The following is a 26,703-nucleotide window of genomic DNA, read 5'->3' on the forward strand; positions in this document are numbered from 1 at the left end:
GAGAGCTTGGAACTTTCCAACGTTAGCCTTTTCTGAGATTATAGTAAAAATTTTGGATCAAATCTGATAAGTGGGTTTAGAAATCATTTTTACACATCAACTGAGGCTTAACTCTCATATCCTCACTGGGAAAGATTTATTAAACAGATGTGCACATTCATCCATTCATACTTGCACACATACACATTTGTTCGGTCTCTTTTACACAAACATTCACAAACGTAGATCACATTAAGAGATAACATGTATATAAAACCTCCGGTAGAGTGGACTGCTGCTCGGCATGGTGAGGGGAGACCTTAAGGCTGCTCTCCAGAGGGCGGTGGCCTCATGGGCGTGGCAGGTTTTCTAAGGCCTAGTTTATTCAGCATCAAGTAAAAGCATTCAATTTTCCGAGACTCTGGCTTTGACAGTATGGTGCCTCCGTGGCAGAGAGTAGAACACATAGGACCATTAGAACACAGATATGAGTGCTGTCTGAGGTGAGGCATGGTGCCCTGGTGGGGTTAGATCAGACTTCCTGGCCAGGACACGACGGTAAGCGCCACTCTGCTCCGCTGCTCCTTCAGCATGGGCACCAGGGCGGAATGACTCATGCCAGCCGTGGACAGACAGTTTACCGCCACTATCATGTCGCCACACCTGGATGAAACACGAAGCAATGTGATCATGTCAATGTAGTATCAATACAACTCAGTGGAAGAGAATGATGTTAATACAAATGGTAGTTTTTAATGAATCAGTTAAAAGAACTCACAGTTCACTCTCAGTTTGAATTGGTTAAAGGATTAGTCCACTTTTAAATAAAATTTTCCAGATAATTTACTCACCCCCATGTCATCCAAGATGTTCATGTCTTTCTTTCGTCAGTCGAAAAGAAATTAAGGTTTTTGATGAAAACATTCCAGGATTATTCTCCTTATAGTGGACTTCAATGGCCTCAAGATGGTTGAAGGTCAAAATTAGTTTCAGTGCAGCTTCAAAGGGCTTTAAACGATAGCAGACGAGGAATAAGGGTCTTATCTAGCGAAACAATCGGTCATTTTCAAAAAAAAAAAAATACAACTGTATATGAAGACTTCAGATGCAAAAGCCTCTAAGTGCCATCTGAAATTTTCTTCTAAAATGAGCATTTTTATCAAGCTCATATGTTTATGTTCAGTTATGTCACTTTAATGGCAATGAAAAGGACCTATTAATTTCCATTAAAGTAAAATTACTGAACCTAAACATACAAGCTTGATAAAAAATGCTCATTTTAGAAGAAAATTTCAGAAGGCACTTAGAGGCTTTTGCATCTGAAGTCTTCATATGCTTTATAAACACACATTAATGCATTGCACGTGCTTCCGCTTTCCGTATTCTCCAAAACGCTTACGCTGTATGTCCTACGCCTTCCCTATTCTACTTACGGAAAAAAATGAAACTGGCGCCACATTCGTTCCGTAAGTAAGTAAGCCTTCCATCTGGAGGCCACTGAAGTCCACTATAAGGAGAATAATCCTGGAATGTTTTCATCAAAAATCTTAATTTCTTTTCGACTGACGAAAGAAAGACATGAACATCTTAGATGACATGGGGGTGAGTAAATTATCAGGAACATTTTATTTAAAAGTGGACTAATCCTTTAAACAACTCACCAATTCACTGAATCGGTTGTTTACAGAGTTTCCATCCATCCATCCATCCATCCAAAGTGCTGTATCATCTAGCCGTGTATCATCTATCACTGTTTATTGTTTGTTTTGTTGCGCTTGCTCACTTTAGACGCCCGTCGTAGTAAGCGGGTGTTCCAAGGACGATAGTCTTGATAAAAAACGCCTGGTTGCTGTGGTTCTCTTCATAACCTCCAACGATGCTGAAGCCCCAGCTGCCAGGGTGACTTCTGCGGAGGACAATCTCATGACTGCTATGCAGGTAGCTGTGACAGAGAACAACATGGAAAGTAAGTGCACCATCAGGACATATATTTTTCCCCCATCTGTTTAATCACAGTCATAAATTGCATGTCAGATTGCTTAGAATACTAAGGGACTACAGATGGAGAAACAGAAAAACAAAAATATGTTTGTAGTAGAGTAAGGCGACATACAGAAATGGAGGATTTGGCACAATGACTGGAAGGGAAAAGGAAACAGAAAGGGTGCCAAAGCAAAGGCGATGGATGATAAAGGACAAAAGGGAGGGCAGAGTGAAAAAGGAAGGAGTGAGATTGGACTGAATAACCCGAGGCTAGGCTAAAATGGGCAAGTTATCTCCACATGTACATTTCATCTGATAATCTGCAGCTGTTTACATCACGCCACAGCCATAATCCCCTCATGGGTTAACACTGCATAAAGCTGCTGATCCAAAACACATCAACACTACAGACATTTTTTGTGTCCAAGTCATCAAAATAGCTGCCTTTTCTCCCTTCAGAGCTGTTTCCACTCAGATTTGGATGGGAAAAAAGTAGGTGAAACGAAACCTGGCATGATGGTAGTCCAGGCCAGATTGCATTGACTATTTTAGGGTAATTTGGATCAGTGCTCCGCAAGGTGAGGATGCTATTTTTAAGTCTCCTAGTGGAGACATAGAGTGCCTGAAAAACCATTTGGACTCTTCCAAAAGCATATCCACTCTAATAGCGCTGCTGTTTTTTACTCTTCAAACAATCGTCCACATAAAGCTCTGCAAAATTTGCATTTACCTGGGAAGTCCAAGCCACATCACCCATGATGGCGACCAGCTTGCGTCATAGTCGTTTTCATGCGGAGGGAGAAGCTCTTCGTCCAGGCCCGGTTCTTCAACTGTGTTGACCTCTAGTGCCTTCAGTTGGACAGAGCAGGACGCAGCGCTGGACTTCAGAGTGCCAACTGCCTCGCTGTGGCTCAGGTAGGTCAAATCCTGACCATTAATACTCAACAGTACATCCCCTGAGCAATGAGAAGACAAAGACACTTAGAGACACTCCAAACAGCCACACAGAGAGGATTGCAACACGGCTGAAGCCCCATGGAGACAGGTTTTACGTCAGTGCACTTCATCATCGGAGCACAAGTGGGAAACAGTGTTTTCCTGGAAAACAACCTTCTGAATTGTTTTTTTTGGGGGGGGCCTTGTTGTCTAGAGGACAGGAAGCACCACAGCTTGATGTAATGTGAATCTACAGCGTGAAACAGACAGCACGACCAGTGTAGTCCGATTACAGAATGTTTTTAGGGAATCAACCACATACAGTACAACCAGTGTAGTCTGATTCCCAAACAAATTAATCTATTCCTTTTAGTGAATTGAACACATACAACCAGTTTATTCTGAATACTGAATGTATATCATGGTTCTTTTTAGTGATTTACACATATACAGCACAAATTGTGTAGTCCCAAACGAATATCTCTAATTACTTGGTTCTTTTTAGTAAATCAAACACATAAGTTGCATTCCAAAATGATGCATTATGCACTTATACACAATGTACTTATGCACTATGTACTCAACCGTGTAGTGTATACATTTTATATGGTTATTTTGTCATTCAACATTGAAGTCTGATAGCCCCTCAAAGCTGCGAGAGTTGAGTGCATGAAATGTCCAACATTCCACACTTCGTTTTTGTGGTTAATTAAGTGCATCACCTGGTATTTAGTGCACTTTTTCTTTTTTGAATTTTCAGTGTGAACACACTGCTCACACTATTTATACTACAAAACATCAAAGAATAATGCATAAGTACACAAATTGGGACGCACCTCTACAGCACAGCCAGTGTAGTGTGATTCTCGAATGAATGATTCTAATGAGTCGGTTCTTTTTATAGAATCCAACATATACCGCACAACCAGTGTATTCTGATTCTGAATGAATGATTATATTTATTCTGTTCTTTTTATTAAATCAAACACATACAGCACAACTAGTGTAGTCTGAATCTCATATGGTTGACTTCAATGAATCAATACTTTTAAGCGAATCAAACACATAAATCACAACCAGTATAGTTGGTTTCCCAAACGAATGACTCTAATGAGTCGGTTCTTTTTAGCGAATCAACACAAACAGTTTACAGCTAACTGAAACTTTGTGAAGTTGCTTGAAGTTACCGTAACGAACAACAAGTAAGTTACACATTATGCAATCTGTCAGTAGTATATTATAAAGTTTATTGAATTAATTTTTAATTTTAATTATTTGTTTTAGTATTGTTGTTTGATATATAATTAGGGACAATATTGGATTGCATTTATTCTGCCTCTAAAAAGTCACTAAACACACTTTTTGAAAGAATTGTTTTTAATTGATAAAATTGTTATTTATTTTAGGGATGTCCCAATCAAGTTTTTTTGTGCCACCGATCTGATCCGAGTCATACTGAATATTGGGTATCTGCTAATACAGAGTTCTAATCCGATACTTGTATTTTCCTAGTGCTAGGTGCACACTTCAAGTACATTAAAGTTATTAAAATCAATGCAGTGTATATAAGGATGTGCAGAGAATTTCTCTGGGGCAGGGGCCCAAATGTACAAATGGGGCATCTATCACTACGGAGTAATTCTAATATAACAATTACTACAGTAATTAATTATATTGGTTATACTTTATTTCAATAGTCCATTTTAGACATTCTACTAACTATAAGTAACATTGCAACTACATATCAACTAATTCTCATTAGAGTGTTAGAAGGCTGTTAGAAGACTGTTAGGTTAGGTGTTAGGTTTCGGGTTACATGTAGATGTAGTCACTTGTAGTCAGTAGAATGTCTGCTGAGGACCATCAAAATAAAGTGTTAACAGATATTAAGCAGACAGTCTATCAATACTCTAATGACTGGTTGTTGACATGTAGTTGCAAAGTTACTTATAGTTGGTAGAATGTCTAAAGTGGACACTCAACTATTATATTTATATATATATACATACATTGTTAACAGACTGTGTGGTCACAATTATGAATATGGAACTACTGATATAAACTTCTTGTATTTTATATGTACAATAAGCAGAATAATTGCAACAAAAAGGAAAACAGTGGAGATAAGGTTAGAAAGCATGAAGCTCACGGTGTCAGAATGCATGCCAGTCTGTCAGTCAAGTCCGAAGAAAGACGCAACCCATAGCAACGCGTTATGGCAATGACCTCAGATAGTCTGACAGCAGATAAAAATAAACAGTAAATAAATTACTTTCGAGAGATTTGCTACAAAAGTATGCATCAGATATGCTAAACATGGAAGCTCGAACGAAGCTTTAGGCTTTAAGCTCACTTAAAGCTGCATACCACCACCCATAGACATGTATACATAGATGCCACATTCGACCGCTTCAGACACGTTGGCCTGTCCGCCATCTTGGAATGGTCAGCGTGTCGTCACTCACATTAAGAATTCTGTTTGTGAAACCACTGAGATTTAAATTCCCGAAGACAACCTTTCACTGGTGTGACTGGTTTGTGTTTTTATATTTATTAACTCAATATTACAGGTTTTTAAACTATGATGTTAGCTGACGCCCTCTGCTGAAGTCTATTGCAGATATAGATATATTCATACATGCATCGAACTACAGTTGCAGACACACAGTCAACTTGCACTCGAGTATTTGTGGACCGGCTTTGAACGTTCCAACATGGCGGGCGGCTAACATATAGCGGCCCATAGAAATAGCCACTAATGAGGTATCTATGTACATATATATCTATGCCACCACCTACTGCACAAAAAGGATCTAAAGGAGCTAAAATAAAGGATCAGGCTTAGGACAGCATATACAGATCAGTTAAAAAAATTATTAAATCGGCCCCGATCGGGACATCCCTAATTTATCATTATGTAGCAGTGGAATCTGATTTTTTTTTTTTTAATTTATTTGGATATTGTAAAAAAAAAAAAAATCCTACGTTCTTATCGCTACCAAAAACAAACATTTATTTATTTCAGAATAACATGAACCAATGAATCATACACAATAAGACCAGGAATATGCAGTAAATAGGCTCAATGTTGATATCTTGTTGACGGTAGCTGCATAAACTTGCTCAGGACTTGGGTCAGGATTATCTAGATGCTAATTTAAGAAAGAAAATGCGGTTTATGTAACTCACCACGTTTGATTCGTCCATCACGTGACAGGCAGCCATGGGGCTGGACGCTCGTCACAAAGATCGGCAGTTCTCCACTCTTGCTGCCCCGTCCCCCTGCCACAGTCATACCCAGAGACTCGTGAGGTTCCTTCTTCACAGTGATGTGTTTCTCCTTACAGGTCACACACTGGGAGAGGTCCTACAACACACACTCATTTTTACACAAACAGCACAAATTCTCTCAGACGTGCATCTGAGAAAAAAGGGAAAGCCCATTTCTTAATTGACACTCTGATCGGCTCTCTGTTGAGTGCTGTTCGTCATCCCAACGGGATCAGCTCTACTCCAACTTCATAATTGATCTCATAATATATCCAACCAGGAGTAATTAAGGTTGTGGTCTGAAAAACTGGAGGCTACCCAGATGCTTCGGAAATAGGGCTCCCTAATTACGTCTCCACAGAGCTAAAATAGATTCTGCAACACACACAGACTTGCTCCCGCTCTTGGCTGCAGGCATTTGTACTCACTCTCTGGGTGGAAGACCTGGCAAGGTGCAGACTTGGGACAGGGCTTGGGGTCGCAGTGCAGGGAAGCGGCGGGATGTGTTCATGGCTCCAAATGTCCCTGGTCAAGGTGGAGCCTGTGTGCACGGCCATAGTCTGCTTGCTGGACCGGCTAATCAGCAGATTGACTCTTTCTCCACTAGCCTAGAAGATGACAGTAGGTGTTCTGTTTAAATACCTAATACTCTTTCTCCAGGGGCGCCGTAATGGGGGGAGGGGTTAGGGCGATTTCAAGGGCCCTGAACAGAGAGGGGACCCGATGAGGGCCACACCCTAGAACATGACTTCAATCAACGCTCCCTCCAGACATATGATGGAAACCACAGCGGCACCCCTGTATTGAAAAGACAGTCTGCTGTCTGCCAGTGCTATTCTTAATAATGCTTTAGCTGCCCTTTCTCTGTGTGATTGGGGCAGCCAGATGGGAGAAAGCAGCTCACGTAGACATAAAGATACTATCAATCACATTACCCTCTGAGCAGCGGCAGTGTCCTAATGTCCTAAACAGGCACTGAGATTTGCACAGATGACAATAGCCGTTTTATTATGAGAACATAAACTCTATTTATATTTTCTGAAAAAAATGTGAGCCCGTGCAAAAGTCACCGCCATGCTAGGGTGGTTGCAAGGATGATGCTATGTCATTGCTAGGGTGTTGCTAGGTCAGTGCTTACTGGTTTTCCTGGCTCTAGATGTGGCCGAAGCCCTCCTTTAATATAAACCTTTGGGATTATTTTTCAAACAATATTTAGGAATGCAGAATATATCTGTAATCATATTAGTAAATGGCCAATATTAGATTTTTTTTTTTTTATTAATCGTATCGGCCGATATTGGATATTTAATTGTGCATGGTCATTTCTCCTATTTTTACATTTAGATTACAGTGTTGTTAAAACTAAAACTTAAAATAAAAATAAAATAAAATATAAATATTAGATGAAAAACTTAAAAAATGTTTAAATTGAAGTACTAAAGTGTCTAAAACTGAAATAAAAATAAATTAAAGCTATATCTATATCTATACCTATATACCTATATATATGTATATATATATATATATATATATATATATATATATATATATATATATATATACACATATACACACTGCCCTCCAAATGTTTGGAAACACCCCTGGCAAAGTGGTTTTGGATGATATCAGCATAAATCCTTATCATTTTTTGGTGCAAATACATTAAAGTAACTTGACATTATCATTGAAGACCAGCAATAATAATTTTAATTTTGAATACATAATAATGGCAATATATACATGTCAAAGTCAGACATGCCCCTTTGCCAGCTGTGATGCCTGGTTACTGGTTTAAACTTGGCCCAGGTTTGTAAAAGATTTTTGGGTCAGCACACCTTAATAGCTTCAACAATTGATTGCCAATTAAGTTTAGAATACAATAAACCAATCAGAACCCAGTTTAGAGCAGATAGCTGCTAATGGTGGATATTTTGATGAATTGAAAATTTAAGTTTTTTTCTATGTATAAACTGTTTATATAATTAAATATGTTTACGTAGTTTGTGTTGTCCCTTATCAGTGCAAAATTATCACAAATTAAAAAGGATTCATGCCAATATTGTCCAAAACCCCACTTTTCTAGGGCATTTCCAAACTTTTGGAGGATAGTGTATATATAGGACAAAATTACTAAAACAATCTAAAATTAATCTAAATCTAAAAAAATTGAAAATATAAAGGTAAAAGTAAATTTAAAATATTAATAATATTATAATAGTATATAAATAATAATAAAAATAGCATCTGTTGCTCGCTTAAAATTAATGTTTAAAAACACTAATAATATGATAATACAGTTAAATATAATATTTATCAAATCTCATAATAAACATCCATTTTTATACTGTATATTATAATGCTATGATGCCTAAATTTACTTGTCACATTTAAAATGGCTGATTTTAGTTTTTAGTGTTTTATTTTTTAATTTCTTTAAACAACAAATATAGAATTTTACTATCATTTATCAAAGCAAAGGTCTACTAGCATCCTTATCTTGACCTGAACTGCCCCGCACACGTGCTTTCTCTCTACCTGTATAATCTGAGCTGCCTGCTCAGGCGTGCCGTGTCTCAGGTCATGCTCGTTGACGGCCAGCACTCTGTCGTTGCTGCAAAGTCGTCCATCTTTGGCTGCTAACCCTCCCTCCAGCAAGTCCAGGATAAACACACCCGCTTCATCTGTACGCCGCACCAGCTTGATCCCCAGCTGCTCTGATGATTCCCGCTTGTGCAAGGTGATGCGTATGCTGGCAGGGCTGCCCTTGGGCGTAGCAGTTGCCACAGGTGGCCTGGCAGAACAGCGGCGTTCTCTCAAAACTGTCAACTGCAGAGTGGCGCAGGGACGTGCCAGTGTAGAGCGAGCGAAGTTATGGGGCACATTACTGATGTCTACGTTGTTCACCTGCACTCGAATGGAAAGCGTAGAGAAAGAATGAATGGGTTTGACAAACGTGATGAGCTCTATCATAGCTGCAATGTGTGAAGAAAATATTTTTTTGTGCTTTTGTTGTCTTACTGTCACTTTTGATCAATTTAATACATCCTTGCTAAATAAAAGTATAATTTCTTTTATTTTGTTTGAATGAAAAGTTTATTGGACTCTTTATTGACCATTTTCTCAAAAACAAGTTTGTATGACAGCCACTATTTAAATCAGATATCTTGACAGTCGAACCAAAACATAATAATTATATAATTAAAGAGCAGAGAGTTTTCTTTTTCAGTCAATGCATAAAACTCAAAAGGTAATTCTGGGTCAGAACAACTCAAATTGATGGAGCAAGTTACATACTTAAGTGAATGTCAGTTTGAAGAATGCTGTTCTGTATCTGTGGCAAAGACTGCCTCTCTTCAAAGCCATTCTGCAGCCACTATTCATTAGAGCTCTTTAAAGATTGATTAAAGTATCAGGGCTGATCTGTAAATAGCAGTGAAAATGTCTTTTTTAGTCAGAAGTTATTTCGGAACATAGTGGCAATACCTGAAGTATTTGGTCCCCAGCAAGCAGCCTTCCGTCTCGAGCTATAACACCGTCACGGTACACCTCCTGTATTACCACATTTATCAGGGGGGTCTCGTTTCCACCAACAATACTTATGCCCAGCTCTGTGTAGGGGTTTGCACGATGAACCTCAATAGTTGTGATTTCTCCCTCAGGTAGAGATGGAAGTTTCACACAACCTAAAGAACAAGACATATGGAACCCAAGCAACGGTATATTATCTCAGAGAAACAAAGTGATTTGGTTCTTGGATCGGATTAAATAATCATACCTTCTTCAGCAGAAAGAGGCAAAGTTTCAACAAAGTCCCACCCCGAAGAGGCTGAACTACCAGTACGGAGAAGATGGATGCACGGGTTGCTGAGAGGACGCTTCACACGTGGAGGAGCACACTCCAGACCATGGACACCTTTGAGAGAAAGAAAGAGCTAAAAATGTAAATTTTACAAAAACTTTTTTGAAAAACAAGTGTCAGCTAAGCAACATGTGCAAATCTCTATTGGAATGAACTGAAAATAATTGATAAAAATAGGTCTATTTGAAAAATGGAGCGCAACTGGATGAGAAAATAAAACAAGAGGTGTTTCGCATTTCGTAGAAAGAAAGCATTATCGCATACAGAAAGGCATTAAAAACTGGTAGATCTGCTTATTTTTCGACTCAACCATTGGTATTTTTTTTGATACAGTGACTAAATTAATGACAAATAAAGCTTCAACTCCAGACATTTCCAAACAGCACAGCGGTTATGACTTTATGAACTTCTTTACTTGAAAGATTGATAATATTAGAGAGGAAATACTACAGTATCGCATCAGACAGTGCATTGTAGTGCCCAAGGAAAAATTCCATTCATTCTTTGCTATAGGAGAGGAACAATTATCTAACCTTGTTAAATCATCAAAATCAACAACATGTATGTATGATACATGCATGACCCTATACCGGAGGTCGGCAACCCGCGGCTCTAGAGCCGCATGCGGCTCTTTAGCGCCCCCCTAGTGGCTCCCTGGAGCTTTTTCAAAAATGTATGAAAATGAAAAAAATATATTTTTTGTTTTCATATGGTTTCTGTAGGAGGACAAACACAAACATTCTTAACGTTTTCCAATGCTGTAAAAATGTGTATAATACATATTTAATTTCAACATTCCTGTCAACGAAGATTTGCATCATAGCCATCGACGACGTCACTTTCCCGCTGAAAGCGCGCTCCCTCAGCTGGACTGAGTGGCAAAAGAACCTGCTGCATGACTAGATTTAACAGGGGAAACTGCGAAAACGCGAGTAAAAACAAACGAATTACACTAAAGGTTGGACTCGAAAGTGTTTCTTACAACTTGTCAAATAAACCTAATCCATGAATATAGACATGCAGCCTGGAGTCATGTTTCCTGACATTTATATGTGCCTGATTTGACGCCGGGGAAATACATAAAGCAAATCTGCCTGTGAATCATGGGCGTCGGAACCATTGTATGTGGGTGGAACAAGACCCACCCACTTTTTAAGACCAATGATATTGGACCCACTCACTTTTACCGTCTCTAATTCAGCATTTGTCTAATCCCCCTCAGGTGATGCTACTCCACAAACCACCAACAGAGCATAAAAAATACCAAAAATAAAAATATTTTTTTAAAACGTTGCCAAGTAAAACGCTGCGTTTATATAGAACTGTCTCTTTACGACCACAACAAACAGGACACTTTTCAGACGCGCATTCCGACTTCGTCTCAGTGCCAGGCGCAATTCAAACGAGCGCGGAAAATGTAGCTTCAACAGTGAACTGCGGTCAGATGAGATGTCGTCAGGCTATGTCAGTAAAACTCCAATCAGCCGTTAGCCTACTTTGCTCGAAGCGTGAACCCAAGAATTGCTCGAGCAAATGCGCCGGCGCGCGCTGCATAACTTTATTATAGCTTAACTAAAGCGCTAAAGAAACTACGGGCATGCACCGTCGTTATTCTGTTGTAGGCTAAATGAAGTCATGAAATTACCAAACATGCGATTAAAGCTGCCTCAAAACTGTGCATGCATGTATGTATTTGTTGACATGGTTTTAAAGCTATTGTTATCCAATTTGTTGGCCTTAAAACGTATTAAAATGCATATATGTACACCAAGGAAATCAAAATTTTCTCGGGGGAGCATGCCCCCGAACCCCCCTAGCACAAACGGGATTGAATGTAAAGGTTTGTGTCTCGTTGTTCTATTCAAAAAAATACAAATTATGCAGAATATAACATGGAAAATATTTCATAGATGATTTATCAACATAATATATAACAATACAATATAAATGGAATGATTTTACCTCAAAATCCAACAATTTGACACAAAATGATAACTGCAAATCCACGTTTCTCTGCTGGAGTCCTGCTGTTTCTGTGAATTGCACCGATCCATGCTTCTTTTTTTGCTTCTTTTTTTCTGTAGCTTTCAGCAGATTTTAAATATATAACTTACCTCGGGAATACCTCATTATGTATTTGTAGCGTACTTAGTCATTTTGATAGTAGGCTAATATAGCTAATATACACTTACAGCCTGTGTTTCCTTCATATAAGGCTTATATAAGGCTTTTAATTTTTTGCGGCTCCAGACAGATTTGTTTTTTGTTTTTTTGGTCCAATATGGCTCTTTGAACATTTTGGGTTGCCGACCCCTGCCCTATACCGAATAAGCTACTGAAAGAGATGCTTCCAGAGGTCATAGATCCTCTTTTTAATATTATTAATTCATCATTGTCATTAGGACACGTAACAAAAACTTTTAAGCTGACTGTTATTAAACCTCTTATTAAAAAACGAAACTTAGTTAATTACAGACCGATCTCGAATCTACCTTTTCTGTCAAAAATACTAGAAAAGGCAGTATCCTCACAACTATGTTCCCTTTTAGAAAGAAATGGTATCCGCGAGGATGTCCCGTCAGGATTTATACCGTACCATAGTACTGAGACTGCTCTCGTTAGAGTTACAGTCATCATCCAATCGTGGTTGTATCTCTCTATTAGTGTTACTGGATCTTAGTGCTGCAATTGATACTATCAACCACAACATTCTTTTAAACAGACTCGAAAATTACTTTGGCATTAGTGGAATTGCATTGGCATGGCTCAAATCATACTTATCTGACTGTTACCAATTTGTAACAGTAAATGAAAAGGTAGCATATCAATCACAAGTTCAGTATGGAGTACTGCAAGGCTCAGTGCTAGGACCATTGCATGCTACCTTTGGAAGATATCATTAGGAAGCATGGCGTTAGTTTTCACTGTTACACTGATGATACTCAGCTCTATATTTCTTTGCATCATGGTAAAACATACCAATTCACAAAATTAATGGAATGCATAGTTGATATAAAAAATGTGATCTAAAAAAAGACCTACTGTGATCTATGAGATTGTTAAAGGTGCCCTAGATTCAAAAATTGAATTTACCTCGGCATAGTTAAATAACAAGAGTTCAGTACATGGAAATGACATACAGTGAGTCTCAAACTCCATTGTTTCCTCCTTCTTATATAAATCTCATTTGTTTAAAAGACCTCCGGAAAACAGGCGAATCTTAACATAACACCGACTGTTACGTAACAGTCGGGATCATTTATATGTACGCCCCCAATATTTGCATATGCCAGCCCATGATCGAGGAATTACACAAGGGCAGCCAGTATTAACGTCTGGATGTGCAAAGCTGAATCATCAGACTAGATAAGCAAGCAAGAACAATAGCAAAAAATGGCAGATGGAGCGATAATAACTGACATGATTCATGATAACATGATATTTTTAGTGATATTTGTAAATTGTCTTTCTAAATGTTTCGTTAGCATGTTGCTAATGTACTGTTAAATGTGGTTAAAGTTACCATCGTTTCTTACTGTATTCATGGAGACGAGAGCCATCGCTATTTTCATTTTTAAACACTTGCAGTCTGTATAATGCATAAACACAACTTCATTCTTTATAAATCTCTCCAACAGTGTAGCATTAGCCGTTAGCCACAGAGCATAGCCTCAAACTCATTCAGAATCAATGTAAACATCAAAATAAACACTGTACTTATGCGATTAGACATGCTGCATGACGAACACTTTGTAAAGATCCATTTTGAGGGTTATATTAGCTGTTTGAACTTTTTTTATGTTGTTTAAGGCAAGCGCGAGCTCTTGGGGCGTGGAGCACGAGATTTAAAGGGCCACACACCCTGAATCGGCTCATTTGTAATTATGCCCCAAAATAGGCAGTTAAAAAAATGAATTAAAAAAAATCTATGGGGTATTTTGAGCTGAAACTTCACAGACACATTCAGGGGACACCTTAGACTTATATTACATCTTTTTAAAAAAAGTTCTAGGGCACCTTTAAACAATGGTGCTTTTGTTGAAGCCATCAGCCAACATTATTTCAACTTATATTTTGAATAATCATGTTTAACAGTGGAATTCCTGGTGAGAAACTACATTACCCATGATTCTGCAGAGAAATCTCCACCTATCAGTGAATCGCAACAAGCGTTTTTCCTTCAAGTAGCTTTGCTCAAAGAACTCCAGAAACATCCTGTTCACACAGCAATTTTACATTAACGTCTCAAATATGTCTGTATGAACGTGCAATGGGAGTCAAGCCTGTATTGTTTTACCAAGTAATATCAAAGGTTCCGTTCACACTGAGCCTGTTTTCCAAGAATGCGGTTGCAAGTCCTGAAAATTTACAGGCGTGAGTTTGGTTATAGAATATCGGTTGTCACTTCTGTAAATAACTGAACTCTGTGTGAACGTACCTCAAATATAGGGCTGACAACCACATTCTGCTGCTGTGTGATTACTGTGTAATCTCCCTTAAAATCAACTGTGTGTTTAGTCACGTTGCTGATAGTGTTTCAAATTATGAAAGTTATACTTAGGGTACTAACTGTCTTCTTCCGTGCTTTCTTCAAAGGCGGGGTTGTCTACGCCAGGCTCTTCTGTCCATGTAGGGACATTGTTGCATGCGTTGGATCCAGCAGGTGGTGATGGTGTACTCTCCTTCGTCTCAGTCTGGGGGGATCTGGGGGGATTGGTCGCCATGACCCTATCTTCGTCTCCGTCCATCCGCGTCCGATCCAGCTTTGTTCGCTGACTCTGTGTCCCAGGACACCTAGACCCACATAGACACAAACATATAAACACAATAACCTGTAACCTGAAATATTCAGGAATCAGGTACACAGAAGTCTTTTTAACATGAAGTGGAAGACAAGGACAAGAAAAAGGAAGCAAATAACACAAAAAACCTTGCGCTACATCCTCAGGGCAGATGCTATTCCAGGAACCTACAGTAAAAAGGCCCTGATCTTGTATTCCCAAACACAGTCTAGTGCAGTGTTATATTAGTATCTTTCTTAGATCTATATTAGATCTTTCTTTATCTTTAAGCTGGGAAGATTTCAGCATTTCACTAACATAACTGTCATACAATTAGCAGCGCTAATTAATCACTCTACGCATCAATGAGGACAAAAACCTGTAGGATAGTATTACATGCTGAGGTCGCATAGTATAACAAGAAAGCACCAGATTGTCAACAAAGCTAAGAGAAGACGGCTAATGCTGGCAGTAACTCTCAGCCTTCTCTTAGGAAGGTGTTAGTGCCTTGTTAAGAGTAATCTCCTTTGGTGCTTTTCCACAGAGCTATAAATAAAACATTCTTGCAATAATTATCTATGAAGTATAGATGATTTGATAAAACTTCCACCTTTCTACTTGTCTTTACAAAAACAGATGATTATACCAAAGACTTTACACTTTTTTGTCCTCTGATTTGTAAACTAACTCAACTTTGAACTATTCATCTGACGTTTGGCTTCAGACATCAAACCTTTAGTAGGCCAAGACCTTCAGTTCATCCAAAGACACCAATCAGTCCTATCTTTTGCACCAGAACTAATTCCCAAATTTATACCACTCTCTCAAACCACGCAGTCCTGCCAACTCTTAGTACTAAATACCATGCTGGACTCTCTAACTCACCATAGCTCTGGGTTCCCCTTGGCAGTCTCACAGAAGAAGTGGTTGAAAAGGTTTCTAGAGTTGAAGTTTCCCAGCATGGCTGAAGAGAATATGAAACTGCTGCTGTCCAGTGCATTACACAGGACCGACTAATCTCCCATCACATGACGAAGGGGCAAATAATCCCCAGATAGGAAGTCAGATCAACCCCAGTAGGCTCAACTCGCAAGAAAGTCACTGGAGTCGTTGTCTGCTAAGCATCATCGTCTAACTCTAACAAATACCTGAGTATGATATTAGCTCTGACTGAAAAGCCCCTGCAGACGTGGTTATGCTCGTTTAACCGTTTATTAAAATGTGTTCTGCATTTTGATCAGGTTTACTTGTAATGGTACACCACAATGGTGTATGTAGGTAATATTCTGTTTGAAAAATGCTCATATGTGAGCAGTACATCCCTATATTTGGAATTGACATTCTAAAATACATAACAAACTAGAAACTAGTATCATTGGATTTTTATTTGTCGAAATTTGACACTGCCCTTTTCATTCCACTGACTTCCATTCATACACATGCGAATGCAGGAGAAAGGGGAAAAAAAAGCTAATAGGAATTTTGTTGCATTCCAAAATTCAAGTTTGATGAACTCTGACATGGGAATTTATATTATATGAAAATGTGTGACCAATAGAAGATCGATTCATAACAACATGAATTAAAAAAACAAACTTTAAAGCTTTCCAGTGTTGCAGGAAAGTGGATTAGATTGTATATTTTCACGTTTTTAATTTATTATTTGTTATATGTTGAAATTGTTTTTTTTGTCCATGTCTGAAGAAATTTTGCAGTCTAGTGTAACCACCTCTTTAGCCAAAGAAGAGACAGACTGTTTTATGCATAATTCACACATGAATTTCAAAGTCGCATTTCCAATCTTATTGGCTGATTTCTCTGCAATTTCCTGAAGTCAGGGTGCACGTTTTTCTTTTTTATCAGTCTACCTAAAAACAAATTTGTGTTTACAATGAATTCTTCAGAAGAACATGTCTTGAAGAACTTAAAGGATTAGTCCACTTTTAAATACACTTTTCCTGATAAATTTACTCACCCCCATGTCATCCAAGATGTTCATGTCTTTCTTTCGTCAGTCGAAAAGAAATGAAGGTTTTTGAGGAAAACAACCAGGATTTTTCTCCTTACAGTGGATTTCAATGGCTACCAACAGATTGAAGGTCAAAATTAGAGTTTCAGTGCAGCTTCAAGGGCTTTAAACGATACCAGATGAGTAATAAGGGTCTTATCTAGCGAATCGATCGGTCATTTTCGAAAAAAATACAACCGTTTATGCTTTATAAACAAAATATCGCCTTGAACATACTTTCCGCTTCCGCATTCTTCATATTGCTTACGCTGAATGTTCTACGCCTTCCCTATTCTACTTACGGAACGAATGCGGCGGCAGTTTCGTTTTTTCCATAACTTGAATAGGGAAGGCGTAGGACATTCAGCGTAAGTGTTATGAAGAATGCGGAAGCGGAAAGTACGTTCTGGTATTGTTTAAAGCCCTTGAAGCTGCACTGAAACTCTAATTTTGACCTTCAATCTGTTGGTAGCCATTGAAATCCACTGTAAGGAGAAATATCCTGGAATGTTTTCCTCAAAAACCTTCATTTCTTTTCGACTGACGAAAGAAAGACATGAACATCTTGGATGACATGGGGGTGAGTAAATTTATCAGGAAAAGTGTATTTAAAAGTGGACTAATTCTTTAAGCTGAGCCTAAATGTGACGTAAGGACCTCAAAAAAAATTTTTTGTAGCTTATATCTGTTAACTTTGAGGCCACCTACATGTTAGTGTAGTTCTAAACATTCCCAAATAAGTATCTTTCAAAAGAAAGAAAACAGCACATGTATTTCATAGCATCTTTAAAATAAGCCAATTATAGTTGGTTGCTTTACATGCCAGTCAGATGACTTCTTCATGTTTAACTTGGCTGCGAAGGCAAATCTGCAAAGGCAGATTTTATGCTTATAGTTCTGTGTCAAATATGTTGAAAGTAACCATTACATGTACATTTACACATTTGATAAATGCTTTTAACGAAAAGCAACTTACATTACTTTCAAGGTATACATTTTATTAATCCTTGCATTCAATGGGAAGCAAACCCATGAGCTTCGTATTGCGAGCACCAGGCTCTACTGTTACAGGAATACTTACAGGAACACATAAAATAATTATTTCAGCTGCCAGGGGCATCACTAGACCCTTTTTACTGGGGCACAAGCATCAGTAAAATATAAAGTATTACTCATAATCCTTACATGTCAATGAAGATTACCGTATACCATTTTCTCAGATAATATTTCAGCAATCAAGTTGTATGTTTTTTAACAGCTGTTTAGAATAAGAACTAGCAATGCCAGATACGCATATGAATCACTCTTTTGATCTAATCAGTCAAATGGGTTTGCAAAAAGGTCTGAAACTGTTCGTTGCATCAGCTTGATTCATTAGAACAGTTTACTCATGCACTACAGCGATTTCTCCCACTGAAATAGTGGTAGTGGATCTTTTATAATACAGAAAACAAAAAGAGCGCTGGATGAGGTGGATATTTACCTACAATCCATTGCAGGAAACAAATGTGTTCTAATGTTTGTCAGTGACTAAGCAGCTCTTTATTGCATTTGCAGCTTGTGAAAGACTCTGTACCGCAGGTAAAGATGATTTATATCCACAACAGTATTAATAAAACTGCATCAAAATATGGGCACACTTTTTTGTGCCACAGTACTGATGAAAGGCTAGACACGTTCTTGATTTCAACTGGCTTTGCATTTGAGATTAGTTCACTTCAGAATTCAAATTTTCTGGTAATTTACTCACCTCCATGTCATCTAAGATGTTTATGTCTTTCTTTTTTCAGTTGAAAAGAACTTAAGGTTTTTGAGGAAAACATTCCAGGATTTTTCTCCATATAGTAGACTGGGGTATGGGTTGAAGGTCCAAATTGCAGTTTAAATGCAGCTTCAAAGGGCTTTTATTTAAATTATCTACTTTTTAACCACAAATGCTCATCTTGCACTAACTCTGTGATGTGCCACGCATTATGTAATCATGTTGGAAAGGTCACGTGTGACATAGGCCATTTGTACAGGCCTTCTGACTTTGCACGTTTGCTTTAAACACTTGCTCGGTACTTCCGCCTAAGTCACGCGTGACCTTTCCAACGTGATTACGTAATACGTGGCGCATCCAAGATGAGCATTTGTGGTTAAAATGTAGATAATTTTTTACTTTTTTTAAAGAAAATTACCAAATGTTTCGCCAAAGAAGACCCTTATTCCTCATCTGGGATCGTGTAGAGCTGCATTGAAACTGCAATTTGAACCTTCAACCTGTTGGTAGCCATTGAAGTCCACCATAAGGAGAAAAACCTTGGAATGTTTTCCTCAAAAACCTTGACACAGTGGTGAGTAAATTATCAGGAAATTTTAATTCTAAAGTGAACATTTGTGTGTAAGCAAGTGTTGAGTATCTTACCTGTGTTTGAGATGTGCCTCCAGGTCACAGCGTGGCATGCTGAGAGAACAGGAGGGCGTGAGAGGACAGGTGACCGACAACTTATCCAGCAGCTTGTGCACCAGAATGCTGGAGCGCCGGCAGACCTGCAGCTGCAGATGCGCACGGTCCAGCGGACAAAAGTCCCGTTCCTGCAGGAAGCTGCGCAGGCAGCGGGCACAGAAGGTGTGGCCACATGGTGTATCCAGGGGCTGAACTAACGGCTGAAGGCAGATGTGGCACACCAAATCATCGTCCACTTCCAAACGATAGTTATAAAGGTGGTTCTCCCAGGCGCGGTGAATCTGTCCACATTCAGAGCAAAGGGCCTCCAGAAGAGCTTCGCTCACCATGCCCGGGTCCACTCCCTCTCCCAGACTGCCCATTGCACTCGGCTTCGGCTACACACACACACACACGCGCACTCAGTATCTTGGATACGGGGGCGTCCGTCCCATGGGCGTCAGAGGCTGTGTGACTCCGGCAGGGGACGGCCACCCCCTGGTAGACGGTGTGACATCACTCTGAAGGGTTGAAGAGAAGAAGTGAGGTAACTGTTGTGAATGAGATAGTGTTTGTGTGTGTGCCATGTGTTGTGAGGATGAGATTATGTTGCAGAGCAGTGTGGGTTTACTCCTGCACATTAATCTGACAGTGTAATCTCTTGCTCTCTCGCCCGGAGCAATCTTTCAATCCCACAGAGACAGAATTATCTAGGATTGCAGCAGGGAGCAGAGAGTCAAGAGGTTTTGATGTGAAAGTGAGAAGAGGAGGGGTAAGAGAAGAAGACAAAAAATAGACACTGTATAAGATCTGAACAGATAACACTTGTTCGTAAAAACCAGGGTGCGCTTTCAAGTTATTAAATACAAATATTAATCAAAATCTACTAGATTATAATTAAAATCATTCCTCTGAAGGCCCTGTTTCTAATTTTGATACACTTCAAATTTAAAGGAAAGGTTCGCCTTTTGTCTCTTTTTACTCACCATCATGTCGTTCCAAACCTTTCTTTCTTCAGTGGAACACAAAAGGTGAATTTCTGAAAAGTATCTTTCCGATACTTTTTCATATTATCAATATGATTTCAGATCGTACACTAGTTTTGCAGTCTTTAGTCACAGGAAATCTTGATATTCGCCTTAGCTCGAAGAAATAAAGTGGAAAAACATGAGGGTGAGTAAATATGACAGATTTTTTTTTTTTTTGTGTGTGAATTAGACCTGGACTCCATGGAAAAGTTGAGAGAAAAGCAGTATAAAAATTAAATAAATAAACAAACAAATAATAAAAAAAATAAGATTAAACTAAACACATTAATAAATTTGATTAAAATAAATAAATAACAATTTAATTAAATAACAGTACAGTACTAAAGTAGGAAAAATAACAATAAAACAGAACATTTCCATATAATATTGTAGACATATTTTTAATATTCTTTCTTTTTTACAGAAGAGGATTAGGGCCAAGCAATAATAAAAAAATAATCTCGTAATTTAACGAGTTTATTCTCAACATTTTATCTCGACCTTTTTCTCGAAGTTTATTCTCAACATTTTATCTCAACTTTTTTCTCGAAATTTAACGACATTTTTCTCATAATTTAACGAAATTTGTTCTCGTATTTTAACAACTTTTTTCTCGTAATTTAATGACTTTATTCTCAACATTTTATCTCGACTTCTTTCTCGAAATTTAACAATTTTTTTCTCGTAATTTAACGAGTTTATTTTCAACATTTTATCTCGACCTTTTTCTCTAAATTTAACAAGTTTTTTCTCGTAATTTAATGACTTTATTCTCAACATTTTATCTCGACTTTTTCCTCGAAATTTAACAACTTTAATCTCGAGATGGTTTTATTTTTTTATTATTGCTTGGCCCTAATCTTCTTCCGTACTTTTTACATTGTAAATTGGGATTTTTTTATACATAAAAATTGTCCTTTTATATTTTAGTATAGGGATTCCTGTCAAAAGTTTGAAAATATTACAATTTTTTTTTTTAAGTTTTTGAAAGAAGTGTTTTATGCTCACCAAGGCTACATTTATTTAATCAAAAATACAGTAAAAACAGTAATATTGTGAAATATTATTACAATTTAAAATATATATTTAAATAATTTATTCCTGTGATGGCAAAACTGAATTTCAGCATCATAACTCCAGTCTTCAGTGTCACACAGCAGCAAAAACTGTTTTCAACATTGATAATTATAATAATAAGACGAATAAATGTTTTTTGAGCAGCAAATCATCACATTAGATTGATTTCTGAAGGATCATGTGACACTAAGACTGGAGTAATGATGCTGAAAATTCAGCTTTGTCATGACAGGAATAAATTACATTTTAAAATATATTAAAATAGTACATAGTTCTTTTAATCAGCAATAATATTGTGCAATATTACTGTATTTTTGATTAAATAAATGCAGCCTTTGTTGGTAAGCATAAGAGATTTCTTTCAAAAACATTAATAATCATAATATTTCCAAACTTTTGACAGGTACTGAACATGAATGGGGGAATATGGGCTCTAAAAGATTGAAAACCCCTAAACTACACCTTTTATAATTGGCTTTTTGAGGCCACCCAACAGCAGGGGGCAATCTATTGGGCCAACAATAACTACAACCTTCGCCTGTATCCCCAGCATCCGACAGCTGTGCGTCCATGACCACCAGCCCCACGCTTGGTCTGTCAACGGCATCCTTGTGACTACCTGCCTCTGTTTTTATCTTGCAGCTGGACATGAATAAATCATGAGGACACAAGGCTCCTCTGTTCCCACTACAAAGCCCTGTCAACGTCTCATCAGACACACATACCCATGCTCGCTCGTCCAGCACACTGTAACGTTTTAACGTGGACAGTCTGATCTAAATGAAGCAGCTTAAACCTCATTCCTTGATAGCATGATGTGGGGCTTCATTACATAAGGCTGAACGGCCTTTGGGCAGCTGCCATTAGTGTTTCTATTCTATGTTGATTCTCTGAAGACTTTTAATCACAAGGGAGTGTTTAGATATTGACCGCAAGGGCTGTTCAAGGCCACTCACTTGTTGTATCCTTGTATCTTTAGCTGCTTGTCACACTTGTCTGTGTTCTCACTTGCAAAATGGCACATTCACGCTTATCTGGCTGTCTGGGGGATGAAGAATTAAATGTTTGTTTAGCTGCGCTGACAGAAAACAATAGACTTAATGCCTAATCTTTAAACATCTAAGGAAGCAAGCAATATCTGACAGTTTCCGTGTAGGCACATCTCTAAAGTCTTTATTTATTGAGGCTTTCAATAGCATTGACATGTTTCCATTCTGCAGATCTATTCACAAACCACCATTTTTTGACACCCATCACGCATTGGTTTTCCAAAATCAATACATTGACCTTAATTTTCAGAAAGGTTGTACATTCACAAACAGGTAGGCAAACAAAAATAAATTAATGGAGGGAGGGGGAGGAGAAATAACAGCGCTTTCTCGTCTGAATTAAAATGTCTGTGGATGCCACCTGCATGAATTGTCTCGTTAATAAGGCGTATCCAATCCGGATCCATGACACATACAAATATCGATATCTCATTATTTCTGGTACAGAGTGGCTCGCTGTAAATTTTTCGTTTACTGTCTGTCTCTGTCTGTGCCATCGCCTGTACAATGGGCGACAATGGCATATAACAAAATACGCCTGGTATAAAAGGATGAGCGAGTGATAATAAGAGTATTTGAATAACATTACCTATTCGCGTTCCCCTTGGATGGTGTGAACTCTGGCCCCGAGAGGGGAGAATCGTGGAGCTCAATCACATCCACCGCAGCTTGCCCGAGCCGCATCCGCACGTCAAAACACCCCCGTATCTGTCTTGTAGCGATGTCCGATTCGTGAACGAATGGTTCTTTTGAATCGGTTCTTTTGAACAAATCAGTTGAACCGGTTCATAAAACTGGTCTGGACAATACACGTGTACTGGTCTGAACACGTATTGGACTGAATCAGTCTGTGCGGCTCTCGAGTCAACAACTGCCCGACTCATTGAACCGAGAACCGCGCTCTGATAGTAAAAAGGAGTTACTTTACTTCTAATGTTACAAATAAAATACGTGTATGACTTGATTTTATGACAGTTTTATCAATAAAACCATTCCAAACGCAAAACAAAGTTAGTTTTAATAATTATAAATATTTTAAGATACAAATAAATTATTATCAAGACATGTAAATTAATTTTAGTTTTGTTTATTGTAAATGTAAATTATATTTAGGTTACAATTCGTGCCTTATCATGGTGGCAGCATATTTAACTGAGGCACATGGCAATAAACACCCTTTATAAAATAAAGCTTAGTCGAAAACGTAATAAATATTGCAGTGTGTTCCTACATATGACTTAACTAGAACGTTTTAGAGCATGTAATATGCCAGGGGACCAAGTAATGACGTAAAGAACCACTGAATCATTTTGAATTCGTTTCATTCGAGCGAATTGTTCAAAAGAACCGATACGCGGAAATGAGTCGTTTTCACTACTGTCGGCTCAGGTAGAGGCGGCGCTCACTGAACCGCATACTAGCACACTACTCTTACTATTCCTGTCATCAAAAATATGGTAAAAGAGTAGTATGTTAGTAGTATGTGTGGTTCCTAACTCAGCAAGCAGGCTGTCAATCGAAAAGCAGGTGTGGCCATTTAAGTGCCTGATTGAAAAGCGATCGCAGTCAGCTAAGTGTCGCAAATTTTTTTTTAAATGTTGTACTTATTAATTTCAACTACAGAAAGATTTCATATTTTTACTTTGAATTTTCACCGTGATGCTCATGTCTGCAACTGACGTTAGGTTATATTTTTACATCCGTTACTTCGGTTAGGACTAGATAGTCAAACGGGGTCCTAATTTGGGTCCTCAAGTAAACAACAACAGCAGCAGCTAGCAAGAAGAGCCGAAACGAGTTATAATTGAATTGAATTGAATGCTGTTTAAGTTGAAATAAATCATGGATGATAGTGAGCTAGAGAGGTATGACAATCCTAAAGACATTTTTGTTGTTGCTTACAGCCAATTCAGTGTTAGTTTACGATGTTATGCTAAATGTGTAACCCGACTGTGTGCAACACTATAACGGTCAGTGAAGAGCTAACGTTATAGGTAATAATGTATGGCCAGGTCTCATACTGCATGTAGTAATTATCTGTGATATTTTATAGTGGAGGAATTAGTGCCACTGCCTTAAAGAAGTAGCCAACTGTTAATACTAATAAGTAATATAGATATATTGAATCTTGTCCCTGCTGCAGTCAGGATTGACAATGAAACCGTAAATACTTCGGGTCCTTGGTCACACTATAAATCCTTTTAATGTTCCTTCCTCCCATAGGAAAGCAGTGGAGGAGCTCCTTAAAGAAGCTAATAGAGCAAAAGTCCGTGCCCAGACAATGGGTCCTGCTGGGTGGTAAGTGTGGATAACCATGCTTTCTTGATCATAAATAAATAAATATGTAATTCCCTCATGTATCTTGCATCTGAAAGCTGGTTAAATTGCTGTATTCTAGGATGAAATGTCCGCTGGGAAGTACAAACAAGCGCTTTCTGCTGAACACTCTTCGTTCCTCTGCTCTGTCGCGTACTTCTGAGAGAGGAAGAGATGAACATAGGTACAACAGAGCTTGTGAAAAACATCGCAACACAGACTGTGAAAAGTGCAATCACAAAAAAGTCGATTCACACAGAAGACCCCATTCTCACACTTCAAAACAGCACTCTTCGACACGCAGTCATTCCTCATCCCGAAGCCACTCCCCCAGCCTCTCCCGGAAGTCAGATAGGACTCGATCTCGCTCACCCGTGCGGGACAGTTCTCCAGATGTCAAAAAATACACTGACAGAAAGAAAAAATGATATAACACTCTTTGGAGCGTTTGTTTTGGGAGTGCACGTTTGCGGAACAATAATATTAAAATTGCATTTTAAAAACCACTAAAAAGACAGATTTGTATTATTGAGAAAGGTTGTGAATATATTTTTTTTTTTTTCAGAACGATTTGAATACCTGAATATTTTATTATTTTTATATATATTCAGAACGATGTTAATACCTTGTGCTTTACAAATGTCTCTTGAGGTGTTTTGTTTTGTTTATTTATTTATATATATATATATATATATATATATATATATATATATATATATATATATATATATAATTACCGTTTAAAAATTTGGGATCGGTAAGATGTTTTTAAAAGAAGTCTCTTAAACTCACCAAGGCTTCATTTATTTGAGAAAAAAAAAAAAAAAATCCGGTAATATTGTGAAATATTATTACAATTTAAAATCACTGTAAAATGTAATTTATTCCTGTGATGCAAAACTGAATTTTCAGTATCATTACTTCAGTGTCACATGATCCTTCAGAAATCATTGTGATTTGCTGCTCAACATTGATACAATGATACAACATTGATAATTATAATAATAAATGTTTTGAGCAGCAAATCAGCTTAGGATGATTTCTGAAGGATCATGTGACACTGAAGACTGGAGTAATGATGCTGAAAATTCAGCTTTGCATCACAGGAATAAATTACATTTTAAAATATATTCACATAGAAAATAGTTATTTTAAACTGTAATAATATTTCACAATATTACTGTTTTTTCTGTTTTTTAATTAAATAAATGCAGCCCTGGTGAGCATAAGAGACTTTTAAAAACTAAAAATCTTAGGTGTATGTATAGGCTATATATATATATATATATATATATATATATATATATATATATATATATATATGTAATAGCCTATAAACCAGCAATAAACACGATTCTCGTAGCGTCATATATCAGCAATATATTCTAGTTTGTCATTAATGGTCTTTAGAAAGAATATCTGTTTAAAATTAACGTTTGTGCAATAAACACGAGTGTTCGTGGGCGATGTTTCTGTCATTTATCCTTTCAGTCCTTGTCTCCAGAATACATTATTTATTGCGTCTGGCATTTTTCCCTCAAAGGCGACTTTAATTTTAGTTTAAATGTCATTATCATTCCTTTACCGCGGTTTGACATGTTTTCAAGCTTTACTGTCGCCACCAAGCAAACATATTTTATCGCCGTTCGTCCTCTGCTGTGAATTATTTCTTATCTAAGAGTCTGAAAAGTAAAAATGCTTAGTTCCACCTTACTCGCGCCTCAGTCATGCATGTAAAACTACAGCACACGTGTAGCCAAAACTGTGTTATCCTTCACGGTTTTATGAGACAAGCATCTTGTGGGTGTAGGCCATGGGTTATCAACATCTTTACGTGTCGTTTTACATAACGCAATTGTACCATTATGATTTATCTTCGCTGAACTCCTATCGTTTATAGCTACACATTACTCCTACTCAAACATACAAGTGGTTCCAGAACGCTTTTGCGTGTCCTCTAACTGGTTTATTGCGTTTTATCTAAAGTTT

At 37.8% G+C, this 26,703-nt stretch overlaps 2 protein-coding genes across 4 annotated transcripts; one reads left to right on the forward strand and one right to left on the reverse strand.

The window, feature by feature from the left end:
• Positions 1 to 119: 119 nt before the first annotated feature.
• On the reverse strand, positions 120 to 25,067 carry lnx2a (ligand of numb-protein X 2a). Of its 3 annotated transcripts, XM_048174604.1 has the most exons (12): positions 22,988 to 24,146; positions 22,306 to 22,391; positions 19,224 to 19,765; positions 14,598 to 14,821; positions 9,944 to 10,081; positions 9,652 to 9,851; positions 8,704 to 9,072; positions 6,597 to 6,776; positions 6,088 to 6,265; positions 2,693 to 2,918; positions 1,763 to 1,921; positions 120 to 642 (listed from the first exon to the last, which is right to left on the reverse strand). In XM_048174604.1, the coding sequence occupies exons 3-12, from the start codon at positions 19,625 to 19,627 to the stop codon at positions 507 to 509; spliced, it is 2,214 nt and encodes a 737-aa protein (XP_048030561.1). In that variant the 5' UTR covers positions 19,628 to 19,765; positions 22,306 to 22,391; positions 22,988 to 24,146; the 3' UTR covers positions 120 to 506. The 3 variants fall into 3 exon arrangements, with proteins under 3 accessions (XP_048030561.1, XP_048030562.1, XP_048030560.1); XM_048174605.1 differs by lacking the exons at positions 22,306 to 22,391; positions 22,988 to 24,146 and adding an exon at positions 24,990 to 25,067; XM_048174603.1 differs by lacking the exon at positions 22,306 to 22,391.
• On the forward strand, positions 24,124 to 25,227 carry si:ch211-140b10.6 (protein POLR1D-like). The gene is made up of 3 exons (XM_048174608.1): positions 24,124 to 24,263; positions 24,622 to 24,696; positions 24,797 to 25,227. The coding sequence occupies exons 1-3, from the start codon at positions 24,241 to 24,243 to the stop codon at positions 25,140 to 25,142; spliced, it is 444 nt and encodes a 147-aa protein (XP_048030565.1). The 5' UTR covers positions 24,124 to 24,240; the 3' UTR covers positions 25,143 to 25,227.
• The last annotated feature ends 1,476 nt before the right edge of the window (positions 25,228 to 26,703 follow it).

The sequence above is a fragment of the Megalobrama amblycephala genome, linkage group LG22 (assembly GCF_018812025.1).
Source record: "Megalobrama amblycephala isolate DHTTF-2021 linkage group LG22, ASM1881202v1, whole genome shotgun sequence".
Taxonomy (NCBI): domain Eukaryota; kingdom Metazoa; phylum Chordata; class Actinopteri; order Cypriniformes; family Xenocyprididae; genus Megalobrama; species Megalobrama amblycephala.